At 53.2% G+C, this 25533-nt stretch overlaps 1 protein-coding gene across 2 annotated transcripts; it reads left to right on the forward strand.

The window, feature by feature from the left end:
- Nucleotides 1-25533, forward strand: NOD1 (nucleotide binding oligomerization domain containing 1). Of its 2 annotated transcripts, XM_058678015.1 has the most exons (12): nucleotides 1-83; nucleotides 770-1092; nucleotides 2577-2751; nucleotides 5963-7805; nucleotides 10425-10508; nucleotides 13853-13936; nucleotides 14593-14676; nucleotides 16636-16719; nucleotides 17457-17540; nucleotides 19359-19442; nucleotides 21606-21689; nucleotides 24652-25533. In XM_058678015.1, the coding sequence occupies exons 2-12, from the start codon at nucleotides 916-918 to the stop codon at nucleotides 24722-24724; spliced, it is 2856 nt and encodes a 951-aa protein (XP_058533998.1). In that variant the 5' UTR covers nucleotides 1-83; nucleotides 770-915; the 3' UTR covers nucleotides 24725-25533. The 2 variants fall into 2 exon arrangements, with proteins under 2 accessions (XP_058533998.1, XP_058533999.1); XM_058678016.1 differs by lacking the exon at nucleotides 1-83 and having other exon boundaries at nucleotides 950-1440.

A 25533-nucleotide genomic window follows, 5' to 3' on the forward strand; every position in this document is an offset into this window, starting at 1 on the left:
CAGGAAACGAAAGATTGAAGGAGAAAATGTTGTTTGAACACCTTCTATGGTCCTTCAAAGAATGATGCCTGGAATATGAGAAGGTATGATTAACTGCTAGTTGAGGTTTACTATCATCCATTGGTGTGCCTTAAAGGAACACATTTTTTAAAGTTGTAGATCCTAAAGGGAAATTATAGAATGGACCACAACAGAGAAAACTGAATAGAATAGTAACTAATGATGTTCGTCTCTTTTAAAACAGTTTATTTGCTAATATATTTGAGAGGGAGAAGGGAACAGAGAAAGAGAGAGAGGGGGGAGGGAGGGAGGGAAAGAGAGAGAGACAGATCACATTCCCACGCATTGATGGGTTGGCCAGGTCAAGGCCAGGAGCCAGGAACTCAGTCCACAATCCACATCTCCCATGTGGGTGGCTCAAGGGACTCAACCACAGGAGCACCACCTGCTGCCTCTCAAGGGTTCGTGTTAGCAGGAAGCTGGAATAGCGAGCCAGACCAGGACGCAAACCCAGGCACTCCGACACAAGATGTGAACATCCTAACTGGTTACCTAACCATGTGCCACTCACCCTTTTCATCCCTTGATTTTCTTTGAAAGATCTATTTATTTATGTAAATTGTGATTTTTTTTTTCTTTAATGCATCGTAGATAAAATTTTTCGAGATACCTCTCTATCCCCAGTGGGAGGTGGCAGGAGTGTGGAGGATGGGAGATTCCTTTCATGGATGACATTTGCTGTGTTGATGATTTTCATTTATTTCTTCAGAGTCTGATTGGCGAGGCTGTGGCCCTGGAGTGCTGGGCCTTGAATCCGAATTGCCTTTCCCTCCAGGAGACATATGCAGCCAACAATGCGTCCAGGAGAAGTAGCCATGTGCTATTCTGGCTATAGAAAAGCAGGGCCACAGTGAGATGGAACTAAACCCATCCAGCTTTCATTCCCACCTGAAGTTGCTGAAAGTCCACCGGGAACTGCTGGTCACCCAGATCCGTAACACCCAGTGTCTGGTGGACAACCTGCTGGAGAACGACTACTTCTCGGTGGAAGATGCAGAGATTGTGTGTGCCTGCCCCACCCAGCCCGACAAGGTGCTCCTGGCCCGGGGGTGGGCGTGGGCCAGATGCCAGCCTGGGTAGCTGGAAGAGGCTGCTTGCTGCCTGTTGATCTGAATGAAGGGGCGGGGGTAGGGTTTGAGTACCACTGGCAGAAGTTCTCACTGGGGTTTTGACGAATGAGTCTGTGTTTTTAGGTTATTGGAGCCACATTTCAGTCCTTTAAAAAGTTTGTTGGGCAATGGAATTAAAAGAAGTCTGTTTTGATGCCAAAAAAAAAGAAAGCAAATCCTTGCAGATGAAGCATCTTCACAAACTTTATGGAGGAGGGTTGGTGTTATGGCCTGGTGGATAAAGCCACCACCTGCAATGCTGGCATTCTCTGTGGGTACCAGTTTGTGTTTTTGCTGCTCTGTTTCCAATTTCTGTTCCCGTTTCCGGCTCCCTGCTACTGACCTGAGTGCTTGGGTCACTACCACCCATGTGGGAGATCTGGGTGAAGCTCCTGGCTTCATCCTGACCTAGGGTAGTGAACCACTGGATGGAAGAACCTCCCCTCCCCCACACTTTCTTTGTAATTCTTTCTACGTAAATAATTAAATAAATAAATGTAGAAGTTTATGGAAAATATATGTAATGAAAAAAACTGTGCAGGGATTTTGAAAAATTTTTTTTTTGCAACAAAATTTATTTTTTGATTTCCATTCTCCACAAACTTTTTGGAGCACTGCCGTGTTTGGGTGCAGAGCCAGTCCTGGCCTCTGAGCGCTCACTGTTGTGAATTGGTTCCCCGACACCTGCTTCCAGAAACTGAGTGAGGAGTCAGGGAAAAGCAAGCAGGCATCCAGCCCCTGCAGTGGTGTCTTCAGACTCAGAGGGCCGGGTGCACCTCGGGGCCTGCCAGGACTGGGTCCCAAACTAGGTCTGCAGTGGAGAGAGCTCTCCGCCCGGCTTGAGGTCTCCTGGCCGTGGATTCACATCAGCTTCTGGAGGCTCCTTGGGGTTAGAGCCACGACAGGTCCAGGTCAGCATGTGACATGACCCTGCTGGGCCTCAGAAGATAAAACAATCTCTAGGGTGGGGGGAGCCTGGTGGTGCACACATGAACTTCGGTCTACTCTCTTGATTCCCCCCCTTTTGCCTTTTGAAATAAGACAAAGCCACCAGGGAGGGGCTTGCTCTCAGCTGTGCTGCCCCACCTCACTGAGCCATGGGAGAAGGGGCTTGCTTCCTCTCCCAGACAGCAAAGGCATTCAGTTCCGAGGAGCTGGGAGACAGGAAGGGCCACTCGGGGGTGGACAGGCCTCCGGGTATGGGTCATAGGTTTATGGACACTGTTGCTTTCAAAGAGCTGAAAGGTTTTATTTTTCAGAGGGTCCCTCTCCCAGATTCTAGACCTCTCACATGTTAAGTCTTTTCACCATCCGGTGGGACCCTGCCCTGAACCCACCACCTGGGGTCTTCCCGACAGGAGGATGCCCCCACGCCAGTGCATGCCTTCTTGTTTGTGTCGCCACCAGGTCCGCAGAATCCTTGACATGGTGCAGAGCAAGGGCGAGGAGGTGGCCGAGTTCTTCCTGTACGTCCTGCAGCAGCTCACGGACGCCTATGTGGACCTCAGGCCATGGCTGGCGGACGTGGGCTTCATGCCTTCCCCGCTTGTTCAGAGCAGAGCTATCATCAACACCGACCCAGGTACAAGTCAGCTCCAAGGCGCAAGCCTGGCCCCAGGATTTGGACACGCCGTGGCATGGCCCCTGGCAGCTGGCAGCTAGGACTGCAGCTGAGCTGACCACAAGTCATGGGCTTGTTCTGCACAGCTGCCCCTGGAAACACAGGGATGGTGTGTTCTTTCTGGTCTGACATTTTGAAGGGTACATATAATCCAGGGTACTTTTTTTTTTTAATCTTTCTAGTTTCCATGCTAGACAAAGTCTTCTCCGTGCTGTATTGTCAGTCCTTTATTTCCAAAGTACCACAGGATCCTGGTTTGGTTTAGCAAGTGTTTTGGATGCTCCCAGCCTATGCTAAGGCAGCATGCTGGGTTCCAGGGATTCCATCGGGGAAGACAGAACCGCAATTGCTGCCTTCATTGAGCTCAGAGTCTTGCAGGAGACAAACAGTCACGTGGTTGTGAACTATTTTTTTATGATCTATTTATATTTTATAGGAAAGTCAGATAGCGAAAAAGACAGAGAGGAAGATCGTCTATCTGATGATTCACTCCCCAAGCAACCCCCAATGGCTGGAGCTGACCCGATCCGAAGCCAGGAGCCAGGAGCTTCTTCCAGGTCTCCCACGCAGGTGTAGGGTCCCAAGGTTTTGGGCCATCCTCAACTGCCTTCCCAGGCAGCAAACTGGGAGCTGCTGGGGTTAGAACCAGTGCCCATATTGGATCCCGGAACGTGCAAGGTGAGGACTTTAGCTGCTAGGCTACCGCTCACAGCCTGGTTGTGAACTTTGGAGCACTGACCAACCAGAACAGTGGCAGTTCAATCTCCTGAGAGGAAATGCGCTGCTTTGCAGCCAGGTGCTGCCTTTATGTATTTATTTTTGGAAAGAGTTACAGAAAGAGGCAGGTATCTTCCATGCGCCGGCTCACTCCCCAGATGACTGCAACAGCGAGGTCTGGGTCAGGCTGAAGCCAGCAGCTATGAATTCTGTCCAGGGCTTCAGTGTGAGCAGCAGGGCCCAAAGTACTTGGTTATCTGCCACTGCCGCCCCATGAAGCAGAATTGAAAGTGGAGTAACCGGGACCATAGCTCCAGCACAGGAAGCCAGTCACAGACAGTGGTTTAACCTGGTGGGTCACAATGCAGGTCCCCCTGATTCTCATCTTTTAGGAGTCCAATTTGACCTGGAAGAGTGAAGGACAGTGTTCCCAGAAGTCAGAGTACGGTTAGGGGAATCAAGGTCCTTCCATAAAGGGTCAGGGTTGTGCTCTTGGACCCAATAGCCCCACAGCTGCTTCCTGCTCTTCAGGCTCCATTCTGCTTCCTTCCCTCTGCAGTCCCCACCCGAAAAGGTAAACATTCCCACAATGAGTAGTTCTTCCAGAGGAGGTCTGGGCCCTGGCTCAACAGGCTCTACCTGCAGTACCAGCAGTCCATATAAGCACCGGTGCTAGTCCTGGCTGCTCCACTTCTGATCCAGCTCCCTATTTATGGCCTAGGAAGGTAGCAGAGGTTGCCTGAAGTCCTTGGGCCCCTGCAGCTATGTGGAAGACCCAGAAGAAGTATCTGGATCCAGTTTCTACTCAGTTCAGCTCTGGCCATTGTGGCCATTTGGGAAGTGAAGCAGCAGAAGGAAGATCTGTCTCTCCTTCTCTTGCTAAATCTGCCTTTCAACTAAAAATAATCTTCCTTAAAAAAATAAGACTTCTACGCTGGTCCTTTTCAGCCAGGACTCACTAGCTTTTAAAGTATTCAGGGCCGGCATTGTGGTGCTGCAGGTTAACCTGCCACCTGCAAAGCTGGCATTCCCACAAGGGCCCCAGTTTGTGTCCTGGTTGCTTCACCTTTGATCAGGCCCTGTTAATGCACTTGGGAAAGCAGCAGAGGATGACCCAAGAAGCTTCTGGCTTCTGACTTTGGCCCAGCCCCGGCTGTCGCATCCATTTGGAGAGTGAGCCCTCGGATGGAAGGTCTCTGTCTCTCCCTCTCTCTCTAACTCTGCCTTTCAAATAAATAACTCTTTAAAGCATGATTCACTCTACAGAAAGCCACACACAAAAGACTGCATGCATCTTGTAGGATTCCATTCATATGAAATGCCTAGAAAAGGCAGATTTACAGAGAAAGAAGTAAGTCAGGAGCAGTCAGGGGGCCTTGCGGCTGGGATGCCCGTGTGCCCTTTCACAGTGCTTGGGTTTGGTGTGTGGCTCTGGCTAATGACTCTTTCTCCTGGGGGGCAGTGCACACCCTGGGGGCAACAGGAGATGATGATTCAAAAATCGGGTCCCTGCCCGCCATCTGGAAGACCCGGATAAGTTCCCAGCTCCTGGCTTCAGTTTGGCCCTGTCCCCTCCCCCCACACACACACCCTTCCTCTCCTTCCTATCTCACTGCCAGATAGATACATGTATAGATGAAAACCTAAGAAGGAAAAATGGGTGGTTGCCTGCTGCCCAGGGCGGGGCAGGACCAGGCTGCCCACAGCCCCTGAGGACGTCGGGAGGGCGATGGAGCTAGTCCAGCACTGCGCGGTCTGTGCGGCTTCAGACATGCGCTGGAAATCCTTGATGAGTGCACGTGGTGTCGCGGGCACTCAGCAACAAGGCTCGATACAGCTCTGCACAAATTCCCTGTACTCTGTCCATTTCAGACAGATGCCGACATTGGCCTGAGTTGATGGGGGAGGGTGGTAAACCTGCTTGGTGGCCCAGTTTTGGTTCCACACATTAGCATTTCCACACTGTTAGGAAAAGGCCTGCCTTCCTTTAAAAGAAGCCCTGTTTTCACTGCTCAGTCTCAGAAGTGTAAACAGCTGGCATTAGATCAGGCCAAGGGCAGGTGCCGGGAGTCCAATGCAGACCTCCTCGGTGGGTGGCCAGGAGCCGAGCACTTGAGCCATCCTGTGAGCTGCCTCCCAGTATGCACACTAGGAGGAAGCAGCAAGTGATAGCGGAGCTTGGACCTGAACCCAGGCATTCCCAGTACAGGACACAGGAATCCAGTACCTAGCCAGATGCCCGTTCCCTAGCTGGCTAAATCTAAAGCTAAGCAGAGGGATGGGAGCCAGGGGCTCCTCTGACTGTGGGACGCTGGCTCTTTGGGGCTGCAAAGGGCTGGCATCTGAGGGGCAGTGCCCTTGACCTTGGGTTTTGTAGGCCTGTGCATTTGTCCTTCCTCCTCCCAGAGCTCCGCATTTGACGGGATTTCCCTTTCCGCCCCCACCCCTGGTCCAGTGAGCAGGTACACCCAGAAGCTGCGTCACCAGCTGGGCTGCGACTCCAAGTTCATGCTGTGCTATGGCAAGCAGGAGGAGATGTTGCTGGAGGAGACGTACACGGACACCATCATGGAGCTGGTCAGCTTCAGCAACGAGAGCCTGGGCAGCCTGGACGGCCCCGCGTGCCTGCTGGACCCCAGCACGGGCATCCTTAATGAGCAGGGTGAGACCGTGTTCGTTTTTGGTGATGCTGGCGTGGGCAAGTCCATGCTGCTGCAGCGGCTGCAGCACCTCTGGGCCTCGGGCCGGCTGGACTCAGGGGTCAAGTTCTTCTTTCACTTCCGCTGCCGCACGTTCAGCTGCTTCCGGGAGAGTGACAGGCTACGTCTGCAGGACCTGCTCTTCAAGCACTATTGCTACCCGGAGCACAACCCCGGCGAGGTGTTTGCCTTTCTGCTGCGCTTTCCCCAGACGGCCCTCTTCACCTTCGATGGCCTGGACGAGCTGCACTCGGACTTTGACCTAAGCCGTGCGCCTGATAGCTGCTGTCCGTGGGAGCCCGTACACCCCCTGGTCCTGCTGGCCAACTTGCTCAGTGGCAGGCTGCTCAAAGGCGCCGGCAAGCTGCTCACAGCACGCACGGGCGTCGAGCTCCCTCGCCAGCTGCTGCGCAAGAAGGTGCTGTTGCGCGGCTTCTCCCCGGGCCACCTGCGTGCCTACGCCCGCAGGATGATCCCCGAGCGGGTGATGCAGTGCCGCCTGCTGGAGCAGCTGGAGGCCAACCCCAACCTGTGTAGCCTGTGCGCCGTGCCCCTCTTCTGCTGGATCATCTTCCGTTGCTTCCAGCACTTCCACGCCTCCCGTGAAGGCGGCGGCTCCTCCTCGCAGCTGCCTGATCAAGCTGTGACCCTGACTGACGTCTTCCTGCTGGTCGCCGAAATGCACCTTAACAAGATGCAGCCCAGGAGCCTGGTGCAACGCAACACGCGCAGTACGGTGGAGACCTTCCTAGCTGGCCGCCGCAGCCTGCTGGCGTTGGGCCGGCTGGCACATGGGGGCATGGCCAAGGGTCTGTTTGTCTTCAGCCAAGAACAGGTGCAGACCTGTGCCTTGCAGGAGGAGGACCTCCAGCTGGGTTTCCTGCGGGCAGCACCAGAGCCAGGCCCCGAGGGCGAAGGTGGCCCACCATCCTATGAGTTTTTCCACATCACCCTGCAGGCCTTCTTGACTGCCCTCTTTCTCGTGGTGGATGACCAAGTGGACACACAGGAGTTGCTGGCATTCTTCCAGGAGTGGGCACCACCTGGGGAGGCAGCGGCTGCTTCCTCCTGCTATCCCCGCTTCCTTGCTTTCCAGCGTCTGGGCAGCAGCCGCCCCGTCAGGACAGACCCTTTCCAGAAGAAAGATCACTTGCAGTTCACCAACCTCTTCCTGTGCGGGCTGCTCTCCAAGGCCAAGCAGAAACTCCTGCAGCACCTGGTGCCCCTGGCGAGCCTGCGGAGGAAGCGCAAGGCACTGTGGGTGCACCTGTTTGCCAGTGTGCGGACCTACCTGAAGAACCTGCCCCGGGTGCAGGCCGGGGGCTTCAACCAGGTGCAGGCCATGCCCACCTTCCTGTGGATGCTGCGCTGCATCTATGAGACGCAGAGCCAGGAGGTGGGGCAGCTGGCAGCCCGTGGCATGTGTGCCAACTACCTCAAGCTGACCTACTGCAATGCCTGCTCGGCCGACTGCAGTGCCCTCTCCTTCGTCCTGCTTCACTTTCGCAAGCGCCTGGCCCTGGACCTGGACAACAACAATCTCAATGACTATGGTGTACGCGAGCTGCAGCCCTGCTTCAGCCGCCTCACTGTTGTCAGGTGAGGCAGCTGGGACGGTAGCGGGGCCAGGGTGCAGGCCAGGCTTAGGGATTCATGTCCCCTGGGGCTGCCCTCACTCCAGCATGCAACAAGCGTGGTGCTCTTCTCCATCTCAGGATGGAGGAGGGTAAAGGAGCAAGGCTGCGCAAGCAGGTGCACCTGGCTCAGCCCCAGCTGGGTACCTTTGAGCAAGTGGCTCAGCCTCTCTGAGCTGCAGGGTCCTCACTTGGAGGCAGGAAGGGCCTGGATCCTAGTGACTGGGAATGGGCGACCTCTTGTAATGCCTTCTTCAATCCCATCCTGGCAAACAGGAGGGTGGAATCACTGGGAATTAGTCCTGTGCTCCAGGTCTGGGGGGTGGTGGGTTTGGAATTTGTGCAGAGCCCACCCTTTCAGACAGACAAAAGGGAGGCAGCACGCAGGAGCATTCCCTGACTTCTGGCACGGGCTGCCAGCCAGATTAGCACACGTGTGCCAGCTGGTGTGAGCCGCTTCCTGTGGTTAAAACCTGAACCCTCAGTCTAAAGCCAACCCCTGGCATGGTGGTGTTCTGATCTGTGGTTTAAAGAAGAGAGAGAGAGAGGATCTATGTTGCCCTCTGTCAGCCTTACCCCATCAAACCAACGTTGCATGCTCTTGCAGGGATCTGGCATTTCTGAGAGGCAGTGGGGGATGTGGCACGGATACCTGGGGCCTGGGGCACCGATGCCCACCAAGAAGTGCGGCTGTGTGTTGCTGAGGACTTCACTGGCCTCGGGGTTGGGAAAACTAGAGTACGTTCTTCCTGTGTGGACTCAGCTGCAGCCTCAGGCAGAGCACACCCAGCATACCGCCCTGTGCCCGCGGCAGGAGAGGGAGCCTGCCCGGTGTGACTGGCTCACACAGGTGCTGTTCTTCCCTGGACCATGCAAAGATTAAGTGGTTCACACAGCTCTTGGTGGGTGAAAGGAGAGAGAAACACCCACGTCTTGTTGACATAGATCCCTTTGCTGAGAGCAAGAGGTGGTGGGTAGTTCCTGGCTGCTGGCACGTCTCCTGGCCATCAGCAGCCCGGGCTCTCTCATGCTTTGTTCCTCTGCCATCTTCACTCCCTGGCTTCCTCCTCCAGATGCCCTCCTCCAAGGGACTGCCTGAGCTCCAGCCATCTAGCCAACCTTCTGGACACCAGGAAGAAGGACAAAGAAAGGGGCACTCCATTCTTGGAAGGAACTTCTCAGCTACAGCTCATGCTTTGCTTTCTCTGGGCAGCATTTAATGAGACCCAGCTGACAACTGAGGGATTCTGCATGTGGCTACTGGGAGTAATTAATGGTCTCCACCAAGCTGGGCTGCCATGCAGCACCTGTTCACTCTATACTCCAGCCCCAAGCAGTGGGCAGGAGGGCCTAGGGAGTGTGGCCTGACTGTTTCGATGTAACCTGAAGATCAAGCAGTGGCCAACTCGTGGGTCCCATTTGGCCATGACATACTTGTTCATAAAGTTTTCTCAGGGACCCGGCGTGATGGCTCTGTGGCTAAATCCTCACCTTGCACGTGCTGGGATCCCACATGGACATTGGTTCATATACTGGCTGCTCTGCTTCCCATCCAACTCCCTGCTTGTGACCTGGGAAAGCAGTTGATGATGGCCCAAAGCCTTGGGACGCTCCACCTGCGTGGAGACCTAGAAGAGGCTCCTAGTTTCCTGGCTTCAGATCAGCTCAGCTCTGGCTGTTGTGGCCGCTTAAAGAGAGAACCAGTGGATGGAAGGCCTGTCTTTCTGTGTCTTCTCTCTGTAAATCTGGCTTTGCAATAAAAAGAATATATCTTTAAAAATAAAATAAAATAAAAAGTTTTCTCAGGGCTTGCCGACACTGTTTGGGCACCTGTCATGACATGGTGCTCCATGCTGCAGAGCTCAGCAGCCAGAGTACAGACTGTGTGGCCTGTAGGGCCCAATGCATTGGCTGCCTGGCCTTTTACCATCAAGGGCCCCTGGTCTCTGGGCCTCACATCGCCTTTGCCCAGGGAGAGGAGTGAGGCTGTCAGGTGTTTGATGGCAGAGGCTAGCTTAGTCCTGAAGGAAGAGGCTACATCCAGATGCCCTGCTCAGGTGGGATTTTCTGGTCTGGCCCTTGTCCAGGAAATGTTCCAAGTTCTTGCACGATCACGACCTTCTTTCCATGCCCCTCCTCCACTCGGGGAGTGTCGCTGCAGGGACCCTTCTCCCACACAACACTGTCCCTGCTGTAGGACCTCCTGGCCCCTGGCCTGCACTTTGTTGGATGAGGACTCTCTTGGGATGGGACAACTCTAGTTGGGATACCTGGCATCCCTGAGCCTGCCCACAGGATGGCAAGGTGCTCCTCCCCATGCTCCCCCTGCCCCTACATCCCAGAGACCACTGAAGGCAGCTGCCCACCCTCCCTTGGTGAGAGGGCCTGGCTGTGTGTGCATGTGGGGCAGTAGAGGCATCTGGCCCCACTTGTCTTTGTGGTTCTGCCTGGAGAAGCCATTTAGGATGGATCCACCTCTGGGACCTGCAAGCTTTGCCCCCACCTTGTCCTCGTGGGGTGACTGACCGCTCCTTCTGAACAGGCACCACTGTGACTTGTCTGTGTCTCATGTGTTCTGTTCCAGACTCAGCGTGAACCAGATCACAGATAGTGGTGTGAAAGTGCTGGCTGAAGAGCTGACCAAGTACAAGATCCTGACGTACTTGGGGTACGTCTCTCTCAAGGACACTGGACCCATGGCCTTGTGATAACACTCAATGGCATTTCATGACCAAATAGTATTCCATCATGTACCTGTACCCCATTATCTTTGTCCCTTCATTCACTGGTGAGCATCAGGGTTGTCTCCACTTCTTGGTTGTTGTGACAGGGCTGCCGTGAACAGGGGAGTGGGTGCAGCTGCTCATGACATACAAATCCCAGTCCCTTCAGATGAGTACCCAGTAGTGAGATTGCCGGTGGTTCTGGTTTGACAGACTCCTGTTTGCTAAGTTTTCCTTTCATTGCTTGTGCTTTTGTACTCATATCTGAAGGACTCTTTGCCCACGTCAATGTCCATTTATGCTTTCGTGTGGTGGTTTCATAGTTTGGGGTCTTTTGTCTTGATCTGTTTTGGGTTGTTTCTCGTATTTGGGGGGCGATGTGAGGGGTCTAGTTTTATTCTTCTGCGTGTGGTTGTCCAGGTTTGCCAGCATTGTGGGCTAAAGGCACTGACCATTTTTCAAGACATCTTCTTGCTCTCTTGGACAAAAATCAGTAAGTATGTGGACTCGTTCCTGGTGTCTACATTCTGTTCTGTTGTCTGTGCATCTGTTCCTTGGCTGGTGCCATAGTAGACTGGTTACTGAAGTCAAGTATTGTTACACCTCTATCTTTGCTCCTTTTGCTCAGGGTTACTTTGCCTCTTGGTAGCATGTTTTTGGAGTTTTGTAACAAAAACATTGGTGTTTTTCTAAACATTGACTCTGTAGGTAATCTGTGGTCATTTTAACAGCCTGTGAATGTCAGTTATCTGTTTTTTTTTTATGACCTCTTCCATTTCATTCACTGATGCTTTGTAATTTTTTGTTTTGTTTTGTTTTAAAGATTTATCCATTTTCACTGGAAAGTCAGATACACAGAACACAGAGAAAGATCCTGTATCCGCTGACCCACTCCCCAAGCAGCCCCAATGGCCGGAGCTGAGCCAGGAGCCTCCTCTGGGTCTCCCACATGCGGGCAGGATCCCAAGGCCCTGGCCCGTCCTCAGCTGCTTTCCCAGGCCACAAGCAGGGAGCTGGATGGGAAGTGGGGCTGCCAGGATTAGAACCGGCACCCGAATGGGATCTTGGTGCCTAATAGGCGAGGACCCTACCCTCTAGGCTACCATGCTGGGCCCGATGCTTTGTAATTTTATAAAGAGATCATCCACTTCTTTTTAAAAAGGATTTATTTATTTTTACTGAAAAGGCAGATTTACAGAGAGAAGGAAAAACCAAGAGAAAGATCTTCCATCAGCTGGTTCACTCCCCAAACAGCTGCAGTGGCTGGAGCTGAGCCTACCCAAAGCCAGGAACCACGAGGTTCTTCTGAGTCTCTTACATGAGGACTTTGGATCATCCTCCACTGCTTTCTCAGGCTGTAAGCAGGGAGCTGGATGGGAAGTAGAGCAGCTGGGTCACGGGACTGGAACCCTAATGGGATGCCAGCACTTTTAGGTGGAGGATTAGCCAGTTGAGCCATTGCACTGGGCCCTAGAAGTCATCCATTTCTTCAGCTAAGTTTATTCTTATGTAGGATGTGTATGTGTATGTGTGTGTGTTAGCTATTTTGTATTCATAATTTTTTAGAGAGTTCATTATTGGTGTACAAATATGCTACTGATTTTTAATGTTAATTTAGTATCCAGAAAACTGACCTCACTGATAAGTTCTAACAGTTTTCTTGAAGTATTCTGAATTTCCCCTTATATACATACAGAATCATCTCATAGGCAAATAGGGATAGTCTGACCTCCTTACTACCTCCCACCTTTCCGCCCTTCCCTGCTTTGCCTTGTCTTTTTGCTGTAGCTAAGACTTCCAATAGTATAATAACTGAGAGTGCTGAAAGTGGCCTTTTTTGTCTTGCTTCTGATCTTCAAAGAAACAGCTTCAGCTTTTCCTCATTCAGTGTGTTACAGTCTGACTGTGGGTCTATCACTGAGCCCCTTATTAGGTTGAGAGAGAGTTCTTCCTTGTCTAACTTTTGAGCATTTTCATCATGAAGGGATGTGGAATTTTATCAGATGCTTCTTCCTCAGTTGAGATGATCATATGGTGTTCAGCTTTCAATCTGTCGATGCAGCATTGTCACGTGTGCTGATCTGCATGTGCCGAACGATGCCGGCAGTCAGGGACACAGCCCCTGGCTCCTGGGGTGTAGCTCTTTTTACAGGTTGCTGGAGCCGACTAGCTGGTACTCTGTTGAGAGTGTTTGCATCTGTGCTCTTTGGGCTGTTGGTCTATGGTGTTCTTTTTTTCTTGTTTCCAGGTCTGGCTTTGGTGTCAGGGTCATGTTAGATAAACTTAGAGAGACTGCTTTCCCTTTGCTTCTGGCATCAGCAGCAGCTGCCTGAGCAAGTTGTGCAGTCTCACCAGGCCTCTGCCTCCTTGCCTTGAAACTGGAATCTTCTTTAGATGAGTAGTTTTCACATCTAGTCATTGGGAATACAGAGTTTTGTAACTGTGAAATAACGTTTTTGTGTTGGATTCAGAATCCCTCATCCACAGCTGGTGGGGCAAGACACGAATTGAGACCCAGTGCAGGCATTAGGTGGCTGTGGCAGCAGCACAGGGGTCTGGGCTAACACCCTATTCTCAAGTGTTTTTATATTTGTGCACAATGATACATGAGTAGTCAAATCAAGCAGGACAAAAAAAGACCTCCATGGCTGCTCTTGAGTTACCAAATGAGTTAGAAAGAAAACAGGTTTGCAGGATATGTGGGATTTTGGAGGGTGAGATAAGGGCTTGTGGGCTATCCAAGCCCACCTCGTGGCCCTGGCCGCCTGTCTGGAGTTCAGGCTTCTGGTTTGTCCACTATGGAGCGAGGTGGGATAGGTAATCCCAGGCTGGCCCTGCCTTTTGGAGTGACTGTGGAGTCCACGAAACCTCCACATAGTTAGTCCCTCAGCCTTTTCCTGCCACATCATGGAATTGCAGTGGAGCAGTAAGATGATGGAAAGAGAGATGTTGGGGAGTCCACCTGGGGAGGGGGTTCCTCCGCCCATGCTCACCACCCACCTGCAGCCAGGTCCTTTAGTTCCCCGAGCAGCGTCATGTCATTGACAAACTCTTATCACAACCTGCAAGAGAGCCACGATTAACCCTGTGCTACAGACAGGCAAATTGAGGCAGGGGAGGCCAAGCAGCTTGTACCCGATCACAAGGCCGTGAGGGGTAGTGGCGCTGACTTGAAGTCCGCTCATGCTGTGAGTCCCTGAGCCACCTGCTTGCGTCTCCAGTGTCATTTTGTCCCAGCAGGGCACATGCCCTCACTTAAAAGAGCCTCACAGCCATGCTTTCTTTGAAGGTTATACAGCAACCAGATCACTGATGTGGGAGCCCAGTATGTGGCCAAGGTCCTGGATGAGTGTAGAAGTCTCACACATGTGAAGTAAGTGGGCTGTGGTTGGGGTTTCTGTGCTTCCCTGTTCCTGCATTTGTGCCATTGCCCCCCTCGCTCAGCTCTCAAAAAATACACATTACAATGACCAGCTGTCAGCCCAGAGCCTTGGGGCCATGTCCATCCTGGTTCCAGCTGACAGTGGGCATCTTAACCACTGGCCACTGGAAGCGGGCACTCCTCAGCGGCAAGATGCTGCAGCCCTGTGTGGTTGCAGTCCAGTGCCTCTGTTTCCCCTCTAGCTTTTCACTGATGTGCCTGGAAGCAGTGGGTGACGGTTCTCGTGCTTGAGTTCTGCCAGTCACCTGGGAGACCTGGATTGAGTTTTTGGCTCCTGGCTTTGACTTGGCCCAGCCCTGGCTATTGTGACCATTTAAGGAGTGAACCTCTCTCTCAAATAAATGAATCTTTTAGAAAAAGAGCTCATGCAGAGAATCCCGGGGTGCTGATGCAGTGGCTAGGTCACAGAGAGGAGCTCTGGCTGGCTGTCTCTGGGGCAGGAGTTCCCGGCATGGCTGCTGAGTGTCCTCGGAGAAAGCACACACTTGCCAAGAGGAGCCTGGAGCCTGCCACCGCTGAGGAGGCTGGCATCCCATGCTGGAGTCCCCCTGCAACCAGGAGCTGACAGCGCTCTACTCTTTCTGCAGGTTGGGAAAAAACAAAATAACGAGTGAAGGAGGGAAGTACCTGGCCCTGGCCGTGAAGAACAGCAGCTCCATCATTGATGTTGGGTGAGTGGATGTCAGTGCTAGTGGTGGGCAGGCTGCAGCCTGCCAAGTGTCCAGGAGTCGGGTTGTTGCATAGACTTGACCGAGTTGTGCGAGTCAGTGTTGCCACCTGCAGCAGATGGATGTGCCACCTTGCTCGTGTCAGCTTCCACAGCCACCATGTCTGCACTTAGCGAACATTCTATGCCCTGGACTGGGGCTGCTCACCTGTGCCTCCCACCATCAGCTGGACACCATGGGGCCAAATAAACAAAACATACAGTCACCATCTTACCCACTGGGGTTGTGCAGGCTGGTTCTGCTGAATGATGGGATGTTTCTGTAACTACAGCCTCCGGGCAGCGCCCAGCTCTCTCATGGCAGAACTGACTCCATGAGCCTCCTGTTCCCCCTTGCCCCAGCCCCAGCCCCAGCCGCCACCATCCTGCTTCCTGTCCCTGTGGCTCACTCATTGCATGCCTCCTGCAAGTGGAGTCACATGGGACTTGCCTTTTAGCTGTGTTTCTTGATTGTGTTTTTGTCTTTGTTTTCAATGTGACAGGCAGAGAGGAAGCGGGGAGGAATTGAACTTCCATCCACTGGCTTCTGCTGAGTCCTAAGTTTGTAGCAAAGACCTGGCTGCTTCAGCTGTGGCTGCTGCCTCGCAGCCCTGGCATGCAAGGTGCTGCCATCCCGAGAGCATCTGAAGCACCAGGCCAATTGGGGTTTGTGTCCAGAGGCTGAGTCACATGGTGGTCATGGTCTGGAGTCTGAAGACCTGTGCCCCCCACTGCTTCTCACCACAGCTGTGGCATTTTACACTCCTGCCAGCCGGGCACACGGGGTCCAGTCCTGCCCAATGTGTAATCTGTTGTCTTGATAGCAGCCATCCTGGTATAGGTGTAGGTGGTATCACATTGCAGTTTCCATCCTGGCCTCCTGGCAAATCACTCTTCTTTTTGTTGAATTATAAAAAGAAATAGGTAAAATAGAATATCCTAAGAAATAATTGTTATTATTAATGTTTGAGCTCACCTGAGTTTCCACTTTCTGTTCTCTCTCTTTTACTATCTTTTTAAATATGGGCGGAGACCACCCTTCTATGCACAGAATTTATCGTTCTATTTTCACTTAGTCTCATCTCAGGAGTGTTTTTCTGTGTTAGTAAAGACATGAAGCCATCTATGTTGTCCAGTGTGCACATTGTTAAAGCAGAGTACTTGAAACTTTGATTCCGGAGTTGTAGCAAGGACGAGGGCAGGCAGCTGGCCAGGTGTGAGCATGGCTGCGGGCATGCTGGATCGGGAGTGGACCAGACAGGGCGCTTTGTTACCTGCAGACAGAACCTCCCCCTGCCTGCGCCCTGTCTCATCTTGTGGCAACTGATGCTTTCTGCCTGTCCTGGGGCTTTACATTTGTTAACTTGCTGAGTCCCTGTAAAAGCTCAACGAGGCATTGTTGTTATCAATCCCATTGGACAGAGGAGGAGGTTGAGGTCCAAACCATCATGGATTTGCCCAAGGTGGCAGAACTGGGATGGGAGGCCTGCGCCTTTCCCTACAGCCTGTTTGAGTTGGGTCTTCCTGATGTGCTGCTCTTGGTGGAGGGACTACCTGGCTTTGTCCTCACAAGTCTCCCCAAGGCCACAGCAGCCCCTAGAGTGTGGCTTAGTAGCCCACTCTCACCTCCCTGGAACATTGAGTCTGAGGGGTGTCTGGGCATGCAGCACTTGCAAGTGGCCTTCCTGCAGGTCTGCAAATTCAAGAACATTCTTTCTGTGACGATCAGCAGTTCCAACTCCCAGACAGGAGTCCCCCAGGGCCTCCAGCTGTGCACCTGCTGGCAGCTCCCTGCTCCCAGGGCTGCCCCTGCTCTTCAGCCTTGCTCTTGTCTTTGAGTCTGAGATGTTAGGCAGCCAGCGGGCAGGAGTTGGGCCGTGGGCCCCTGGGGGAGCCGACCCTCACCATCCTCCTCCATCCTCAGCATGTGGGGCAATCAGATCGGGGATGAAGGTGCCAAAGCCTTCGCTGAAGCCCTCAGGAACCACCCCAGCCTGAGAAACTTGAGGTAAGCACTAATGTCAGGTGTGTGTCCCCTGGTAGCGGGGCAGGGGAGAGGCTGGTCACTCTGTGGAGCCTGGGGGTGTGGGAGGGCAGCAGGCTTGTGTCCCAGGGAAGGGTCTGCCTGCCTGCATCTCTGCATTCTCTGTGAATTCCAGTTCTGGTGCCATGCAGAAGAGGCAATGCAGTGAAGCCCACCACCATTCTTGAGCTTCACTGTAGCCCCTCTACCTCACACCTGGGTCAGGACAAGGGACGCCTGCAGCCCTTGGCCATGGCCACACACCCCTGGGGTTGGGGGATTCCCCAGGGCAGGGCCACTTGAAGGCTGCTGCTTTCCAGCAAATTCCAGAGCCTTTGCTGCATCCAGGCCTCAGCCCCTGTCTCCTCACACCTGATGCAGCATCCTAGACGGCACAGCCGACAGCAAGAGGAGCTTCTCCAGGTCTCGCTGACTGAGGCTGTGCTGCCACCGCCTGCCACAGCCTGGGGGCTAGGAGCTGTTCTAGAAGCAGGCCCCACTGTCAGCCCATCTCCTGTCTAGCCTCTTCTGGAGTGGTCCTCCCACCCTGAGCTGGGGTTGGGGGGTGGCTCTGGTTACATGATCCTGCCTACTGTTGCTGCTGCTGCTGGCATGCCTGCCTCCTCACCAGTTCAGCCTGATAGTTGCCCCCATGCTAGTGGAGGCTTGCATCCCACACGCACCTGTGTCCCAGATACCTTAGTTTAGGCTTTCTTTCCCAGCCTCGCGTTTAACGGCATCACCGTGGAAGGAGGGAAGAGCCTTGCCCAGGCCCTGTGCTGCAACACGTCCCTGCGGATATTCTGGTACTGGCTGTGGGAACCCCTGGAAGGGTGGGATCTTGGGAATTATCCCTGGACTGGACCGCTGCCTGGTGTCTGAGCAGAGGGATGGCGATCATTTAACTTTGTGTTCTGTTTTCGGAAGCACAAACGATTATGGAAGGAGACCAGAACCAGGGTCCTACTTTTCCAGCCTCTGGCTTCATTGCTGAGAACAGTCAGGCTGGTCACTGGACAAGGGCCCCCACAGACACTCTGGAGATGCTTGGCAGAGTCTAACTTCGATGCCCTGGTTCTGAATTTCCTGCCTTCTCCCATGCAGCCTCCTCCTGCCCAAGGTCCCCACGTTGTGGATTTGGCCTGTGTGCTGTAGCTCACCTGTCCTCTGTCACCGGCAACTACAGTCCTCCCCGCGGCCCCTGCACACAGGGCACTTGCTGAAGGCCTGTCATCTGTTGAGGCTGCTTTTTGCTGTTCCCTTTTCCTGGGGTGAGGAGGTGGTCATTTTTGGTCTTTATTTGCATTTTGTCTCTGCCTGCATCATTGAATCTCGACTGGGAGGGAGGGGTAGCATACCTGCCCTGCACCATCTGCTGCTGGCTCAGGGCTTCTAGGGAGTTGCTGAATTCTTTCCTGAACATCAGGGAAGCGACCTGGGCCCGAAGTTCTTATCAGTAAATGCAGTTCTCTTTTGTGTCAGACAAGCTTAACATTTTGAAAAGTAACATATCTAGGTTTTAAAAATGTATTATTATTTATTTGAAAGGCAGAGTTACAGAGATGGAGGGAGAGACAGAGAAAGATCTTCCATCCTCTGGTTCACTCTCCAGATGGTCACATCAGTGAGAGCTGGGCCAGGCTGAAACCAGGAGCTAAGAACTCCAACCGGGTCTATTGTATGGGTGGCAGGGGTGTCTCAGGCTGCTGGCTTACCTCCTCGGGGTCCCAGTTGTCTCCTAGGAAAACGTGAAGCAGCACACTGCAGTCCTCGCCAGCCACGGGCAGGGTATGCATAATCAGTAAACGCAGGGCCCCCGTGCGTTTCTACAATAGTCACAAATGTAGGCCCTGAAGTCCTAACTCTGGGGCCCTCTCATACACCAGCCCTGTGTTGCCTTCTGTACCGCGTTCTATGAGATGCTCACTGTGTGTTCCGTCGATGATTTTTTTTAACTGCTAGGTCTTTAAATGTGTGCAGATTTTACATACTGACAGATAATACTGCATGCTATGGTGTAAGGTGCAGATTCTTATGCATCCCTGCACACTGTAGGCTAACTTTTTGTGCACCTGTTGGTCATCTGTTACCTCATAAGACGTGGATGGACACTACCCAACTGCCCTCCAGGGAATGGCCAGGATGGTCCTTCCTGTTCATCCCTCCTCCTCATTCTCTCACCTGCTCATACCCAGAAGTTTCTGGCTTTGATCCAGACCGCATCTGCTCTAGCAACAATCAGGAGACTTCCTGAACTTTTGGTCACTGAACTTCAGTCCTTCACGAGCAGGTCATGAGCAGGATGCAGGCTGATGTGGTGGGGTTTGGGAGGCTGGGGGGTCTGGGGACAGGGACTTGCTCAGCATGTGCCAGTGGAGCCCTGAGAAGCAGGCAAGGCTGCTTGTTCCCTAGGGGCCCAGCAAGGGACAGGGAAGTGGGGAGGGTTTCCTTAAGGGAGGCTGGGGACAGGACTTAACATCAGGAATGACTTGGGCCTGGCTGTCAGGTAGGTGCTCAGCAAGCACTCAATGGTGCCACTGGAGCCCAGGACCCCACCTCCGTAAGCTCCGTGACTTAGGTCTGCCAGGCTGGCCATCCTGGGTAACACTGCCTCTCCCTTCTAGGCTGACCAAAAACGAACTCAATGATGAGGCGGCAGAGAGCATGGCAGAAATGCTGAAGGTCAACCAGACGCTGCAGAACTTATGGTAACTTACAGAGTGTTAGCAACCCAGGCTGTGCCACTGTCCCAATAGGTGCTTCCATCCAGGTGGCACTGACATAGCATCAAAACCGGCCCTGGGATGTGTGCAGTCCTGAGGATCAGATGACCTCACGGGGTCCTGCCATCATCGCTCTCAAACCTTTCCGTGCTCACTCCTCAACAAGAAACCTTTCATACACCCAGTCTTCACTCCCCATCCTCCTGTCCCAGCCCTGGATAGCCACAGACCCACTTCCTGTCTTTCTGCCTATTCAAAGCTTATCTGTGTTGTAGCCAGGTATAGTGCTACAGTGGTTTTCTTTTCCATTTAGATTCTGTTTATTTGAGAGGGAAGGTAGAGATGACGTCTACTTATTCACTCCCTAGATGCCAGTGGGCGATCATGTCTCCCATGGAGGTGGCAGGAATCCAATTGCTTGGGACATGGCTGCTGCCTCCCAGGGTCTACATGAGCAGAAAGCCAGAGGGAGGAGCCAGAGTCAGTCAGATATTCAACCCAGAGCCTCCAGTACCTGCACTGCTGGATGGAGCATGTGCTTTGATGCCAGAATGCTATCTCTCTGTGGGGACATTTCCACATTTCATGGATCAGGGGACATTTGGGTGGTTCCTTTTTGCCAGTTGTGAATCTCTGGGTCTGTGTCTTGGTGTGAACACATCCATGTGGCTCTTAGGTCTGTGCCCACTGCTGGTTCCCTGGCAGCTGTCTAGTGAACTGGAGAACCACCAGACCAGCTTCCATACCATCTTCCAGGTCCCGGTTCTCACCAGCGATGGGCTCCAGTTTCCCAACTCCCTCACCATCACTTCTTACCGGCCATCTGTTTGAATCCAACTAAGTAGGCCTGTGGGTGAGTGGCAGTCACATGGCTTTGAATTTTTCCCAGTGGCGGACACTGTTGTCTTTTTGCGCACCTGTTGGCGATCGCAGTATCTTCTTGGGAGAAGTATCTCCAGGTCCTTTGCCCCTATTAAAATTGGGCTGCATGATGATGCGGTGGCTACTGGGTTGTAGGGAGTCCTGTGACCGTCCCAGACGCCAGATCCCCAGGGATGTGCAGATGCATTCAGTATTGCTCTGGGGTTTCCTCCTCTCGATAAGAGACCTTCAAAGCACAGGGGTTTTAATTTGCTGCCTGCTGGACAGAGGACACAGCTGAGGCCCAGAGAGATTGTTTTGTTTCAAGGATTCAGAGCTGAGCAGTGGAGGCAGGGGGTTGTGAGAGGCACTTCTGACCACTATGCCACTCCTGTAACTTACTGAAACAGCTTCCTGACAGGGTAGGTGCCCGGGATCCAAGGGTGTGGCTTAGCAGCAAGCAATTCGGCAAGCAACTGGTGTGGGCGGTGAGGCGGGACGCAGCGTCCATTGCCATATAGCCATCTGGGTGAGTGTCTCAGGACCATCTGGGGTTCCGCAGCTGTCTGAACCCTCTGTTGCACACTTGGACTGCTGCTGCACAAGAGCATGGGGGCTAGGGGTGGTCTTAAGGACCCTGTAATTCATGCTTTTCCACCGGGATCAGGAATGGCCCACTGGGATGTTGGGGTTTGGGGCATGGGCCTAGTAGAGGGCTTTGGATTGCCCAAAGCAGCAAATGACTAGTGAGCAACTGCTTAACTTTGAAAGCTGCCCTGTGGGCTGTATGGCATTGTGGCACAGCTGGTAAGGCCTCCACCCTCAATGCCAGGATCCCCTATGGGCACCAGTTCAAGTCCTGGCTGCTCCACTTCCAGTCCAGCTCCCTACTAATTGACTTGGGAAAGTGGAGGATAGCTCAAGCCCTTGGGCCCCTGCATCTGTGTGGGAGATCCAAAAGAAGCTCCTGGCTTCAGCCTGGTCAAGCCCTGGCCATTGTGGCAATCTTGGAAGTGACCCAGCAGAGGGGTACTCTCTGTCACCATCTCTCCAACCCCTCTCTAACACTACCTTTCGAATAAATAAATGTTTAAAAAATTAAAGCACGTGAAAAAGCAATCTATCTAAAGATGGCCCTTTATTCTGATGGTTCTGCTGGGACACTGCAAGTGGGCCCAGGTCCCCTGCCTGCCTCATTTCACTCTCCCTGGCGGCCACTTCTGCACTCCCTCCACCTTGGCCCGGGGCTGAGGGAGGTGTCTGACCTCGGGTCTCTGCTTCTTTCAGGCTTATCCAGAACCAGATCACGGCCAAGGGGACTGCCCAGCTGGCGGAGGCCTTGCAGAGAAACACGGGCATCCTGGAGATCTGGTCAGTGCCCTCTTGCACCTGTCCCAGCTACTCTGGCCAGGCACTCCTTGACTGGCATGACATGTGGTGGTGTTGGGGTTTTCTTCCAGCATTCTGGGGGAGGAGTGTTGTCCTCTCTAGTGTCACAGATGTGGGTGCTGAGGCCCAGGGTGATGGGGTCAGGCACCCCAAGGCCCCCTGTGAGAAGCTAGAGTAGGCTGAACTCATGGTCTGTTTGTCTCTGCACTCCTTTCTCATCTGCCTTCCTGGGGTTGTTGTGGAGTGGGAGAAGGATCCTGGGGCCCATGTAACTGAGTGGTGGCCATGTGGGCTCGCCAGGGGGAGGGGTCACATGGAAGCACCAGGCTGCATTGCACTGCACTGCAGTGACTTGGGCTTTGTCACCACCTCCAGAGCTTCAAGAACTTGCCGCTTGCTCAGCAAGTCTTGCCCCGAGTCTCCCACCCTCAGCCATGCTCAGCAGCCTGCTTGGTCACGTCATCACCCAGCTGGGGTGAGCCTGGGGGAGGCCCGCAGAGTGGGCAGGCTGTCCTCCTGAAGGGGCAGTAGTGGCCCCACCTGTGTACCTGCTTCCGCCAGGCAGGGTGATCAGGGTTGTGAATATCTGTGTGTGTATATATAGAGAGAGACAGAGAGAGAGAGAGAGAGAGAGGAGAGACAGAGACAGCGTGTGCACTGGATCCTTCTAATGCCCACGATAGCCAAAGCCAGGAAGCACACCCAGGTCTCCCACGCGCATGAGGCACCTGATGGCTCAAGCTGGTGCTGCGCTGCTGCCTCCCTGTACCTGCGCCAGCTGGTGGTTGAAGTTGGGATTTGGGTGTGGGCATGGAGGCCAGGGACTCCAGTGTGAGGTGTGGGCGTCTCACCTACTGCACCAGATGCTTGCCCTGAGGCTGTGTTTGGAGTTTGGCAGTGGGTTGTCGACTTGGTGACAGTTTGCTGGGGTGTATCGAGGGTTTTTTTTACTGAGACTAGAACACCAGGACGCACTAAGTGTAACATGGGGAAGTCTCAGGGTCCTTATCTTAGTACAGGCATGCATGTGCGTGTGTGAGAGAAGAAGGCTTGCTGGCCTCGATGCTGCTTCACAGTGTGAAATGAATTCAAGGGTCGGCACTGTGGTGTAGCAGTGAAAGCTGCTGTCTGCTGCACCAGGATCCCATTTGGGCACTCACTCAAGTCCCAGCTGCTGCACTTCCAATCCAGCTCCTTGCTAATGTGTCTGGGAATGCAGAGAAGGATGGCTGAAGTCTTTGGGACTCTGCACTGCATGGGAGACCTGGAAGAAGCTCCTGCCTCAAATGTCTCCATTGTGGCCATTTGGGGAGTGAACCAGCAGATGGAAGTTCTTTTCTTCCTGTCTTCTCCATGTCCCCCTCCCCCTCTTTAACTCTGCCTTGCAAATAAGTACATTTTTTAAAAAGATAGTTTTTGTTTGGTTTCATGATCAAAGCATTAAAAAAGATTTAGTTATGTGAAAAGCAGAGTTACAGAGAGAGCGAGAGAGAGAGATCTTCCCTAAATGACTGCCATGGCTGGAGCTGGGCCAGGCTGAAGTCAGGAGCTACAACCCATATAGGTGCAGGGACCAAGCACTGGGACCATCTTCTGCTGCTTTCCCAGGAGCCCCAGTAGGGAGTTGGTTAAAGGAGAGCAGCTAGGATTCAGATCCATGCTCATAGCTAATGCCAACATCATGGACAGTAGCTTAACCTGCTGAATCTATGCTGGTTCCCAAAATATATATTTTTTGGAATACACTTCCGTAGACGACTGAGACAGGATCCTGTTGATAACATATGGAGGCTATGGGATGGAGCTGCTGACTGTTCTCCCATTCATGTGAGGTGCCTCCCAGCCAGAAGCTCCATAAAACAGGGCCTGAGACCACACAACATTGGGCATCCATTCATTCTCTGAGTTCTGGGCACCTGGAGTGCCAGGTACTGTGGAGCACAGAGAGCCTGTGCTGAACAACAAGGCCCTGCCTTCTAGGGTTCACTTTATAGAGGGAAAACCACTCAAGTAATTACTGCCTTATAACTACGAAGGGTGTTATCCAGGAGCAGGCCAGTTCCCAATGAGGAGTTGGGGGAAGTCTCCAGAACCAGGTGGCATTCTGGCTAAGCCATGGGGCACACAGGAGCTAGTGCTTTGAGATGAGACAGTGAAGCAGTACTCACAGAAATCAAGAAGGAGGGAGGAGTGTCCTGGAGCTGCTGCCAGGGGCCCGCAGGGTGCGGAGAGGGCCACATGAGGTTGGGACTTGCAGGAAGTCTGGGGGTCATCTTATGTATATTGGCTTGTGTCCTAAAAGTAGCTGGAGAGTTTGAGGCAAGAGAGGACTGGGCATGGAGCTGCTTGGGAGAAAGATCGCTCCTGGATGTTCTAGATTACCTCCTAGGAGTCCAGAGCAGGTGTTTAGGCTTGATTGATGGTACATCGCAGTGGCTCAGGAGAGAGACAGTGAGACCCAGCCCAGGATGAAGGTCCCTGTGTGGAGCAAAGGCTTTCTGGGGACGGATGACAAAATCAACTCAGAGAGGGAGACAGGGCAGCCTGCAAAGTGTCCCTGTATTCAGGCCTGGGTAAGTGGGCTGCCATTTGGCTTGGCGATTATGACCCCATTTGGGGCACCGGCATTCTGTATCTTAGAGTGTCTGGGTTTGAATCCCCGTATTCTCCTAATTCTAGCTTCCCACTAATGCACACCTGACCTTGGCGGCTCAGGCCCTTGAGTCCCGGATGCTCTACGTGGGAAACCTAGATTGAGTTCCAGGCTCCTGACTTTGGCTTGGCCCAATCCCAGCTGTTATGAGTGCTTAGTGCTAGAGGTGAACCAGCAGGAGGAAGGTCTCTGCTTCTGTGTCTCAGACGAGCAGGGACTTGAGCAACTTGAGGCTGGCCTTTGTGAGCCTCAGTTAATTGTGTGAATCATTTCCTCTGTCCCTTCCAACAGTCTGAATGGCAACCCGATAGAGCCAGAGGAGGCAGAAGCCTTTGCCAAGGAGAAGAGGATTATCTGCTTCTGACTATCTTGGCAGCCGCTGCAGGGCCAGTTGGGCCTGTGGGCGGTGCATGCATTCTTGAGGTCAGCGCACCATTCACCTTGCACCTTGCACTTGGCAGGAAGGGGGCGTGGCTGTGAGCTGCTGGAGATGTTGCAGATCCGGAGCATGCCACTGTACTAACTGGAGTCTTCACTGAGTAAATACTGTCGTCAGAAGCACAAGGAGTAAGAAAGAGGACAGACAAGACTGGCCCCTGTACCTGCCTGACCCGAGCACCAGTGGGAGCCCACAGGCATCATGGCCTGAGCCACTTTCCTGGTGCACAGATGGTGCCTGCATTCTTGGAAGGGGCTCAGCAAATGAAAACATTGTGCCTTAAACCATCCCTTCCTGCCCAGGACTCCCTGCATCCCGCCCCTCAGCCCCTGCCCCGTGATGGTGTTTGTCCAGTACCCACTAAGCTGTGGACAGCGCAGAGATGTGACTCACTCCGGGGCCTCTGGTTTGGTCCTGACACATGCCACTGCCCTCATCCATCCAAAGAGCCACACGCCACAGGCTGAGACCTAGGCCTGCCCGGGAAGAAGGCTTGCCTCCTGCCTGCCTGCCTGAGGACAGCCAGCCTAAATTAGGTTGTGGCCTTGGCTTCAGGTGGGGGTGTCCATCTCCTGGCTTCCCCAAGAAGGGACGTTTGCTTGTGACCCTGGGTAGAGCCCAGAGCTGGCAGAACCCTCAATGAAGAGCATGCTGCTGGGACATTCTGCACCATGGCAGGCATGGGCAACGGAGTACAGCAACAGCTTGTTTGTTAATAAAACTCAGAAATGCTC

The sequence above is a fragment of the Ochotona princeps genome, chromosome 20, assembly GCF_030435755.1.
Source record: "Ochotona princeps isolate mOchPri1 chromosome 20, mOchPri1.hap1, whole genome shotgun sequence".
NCBI lineage: Eukaryota > Metazoa > Chordata > Mammalia > Lagomorpha > Ochotonidae > Ochotona > Ochotona princeps.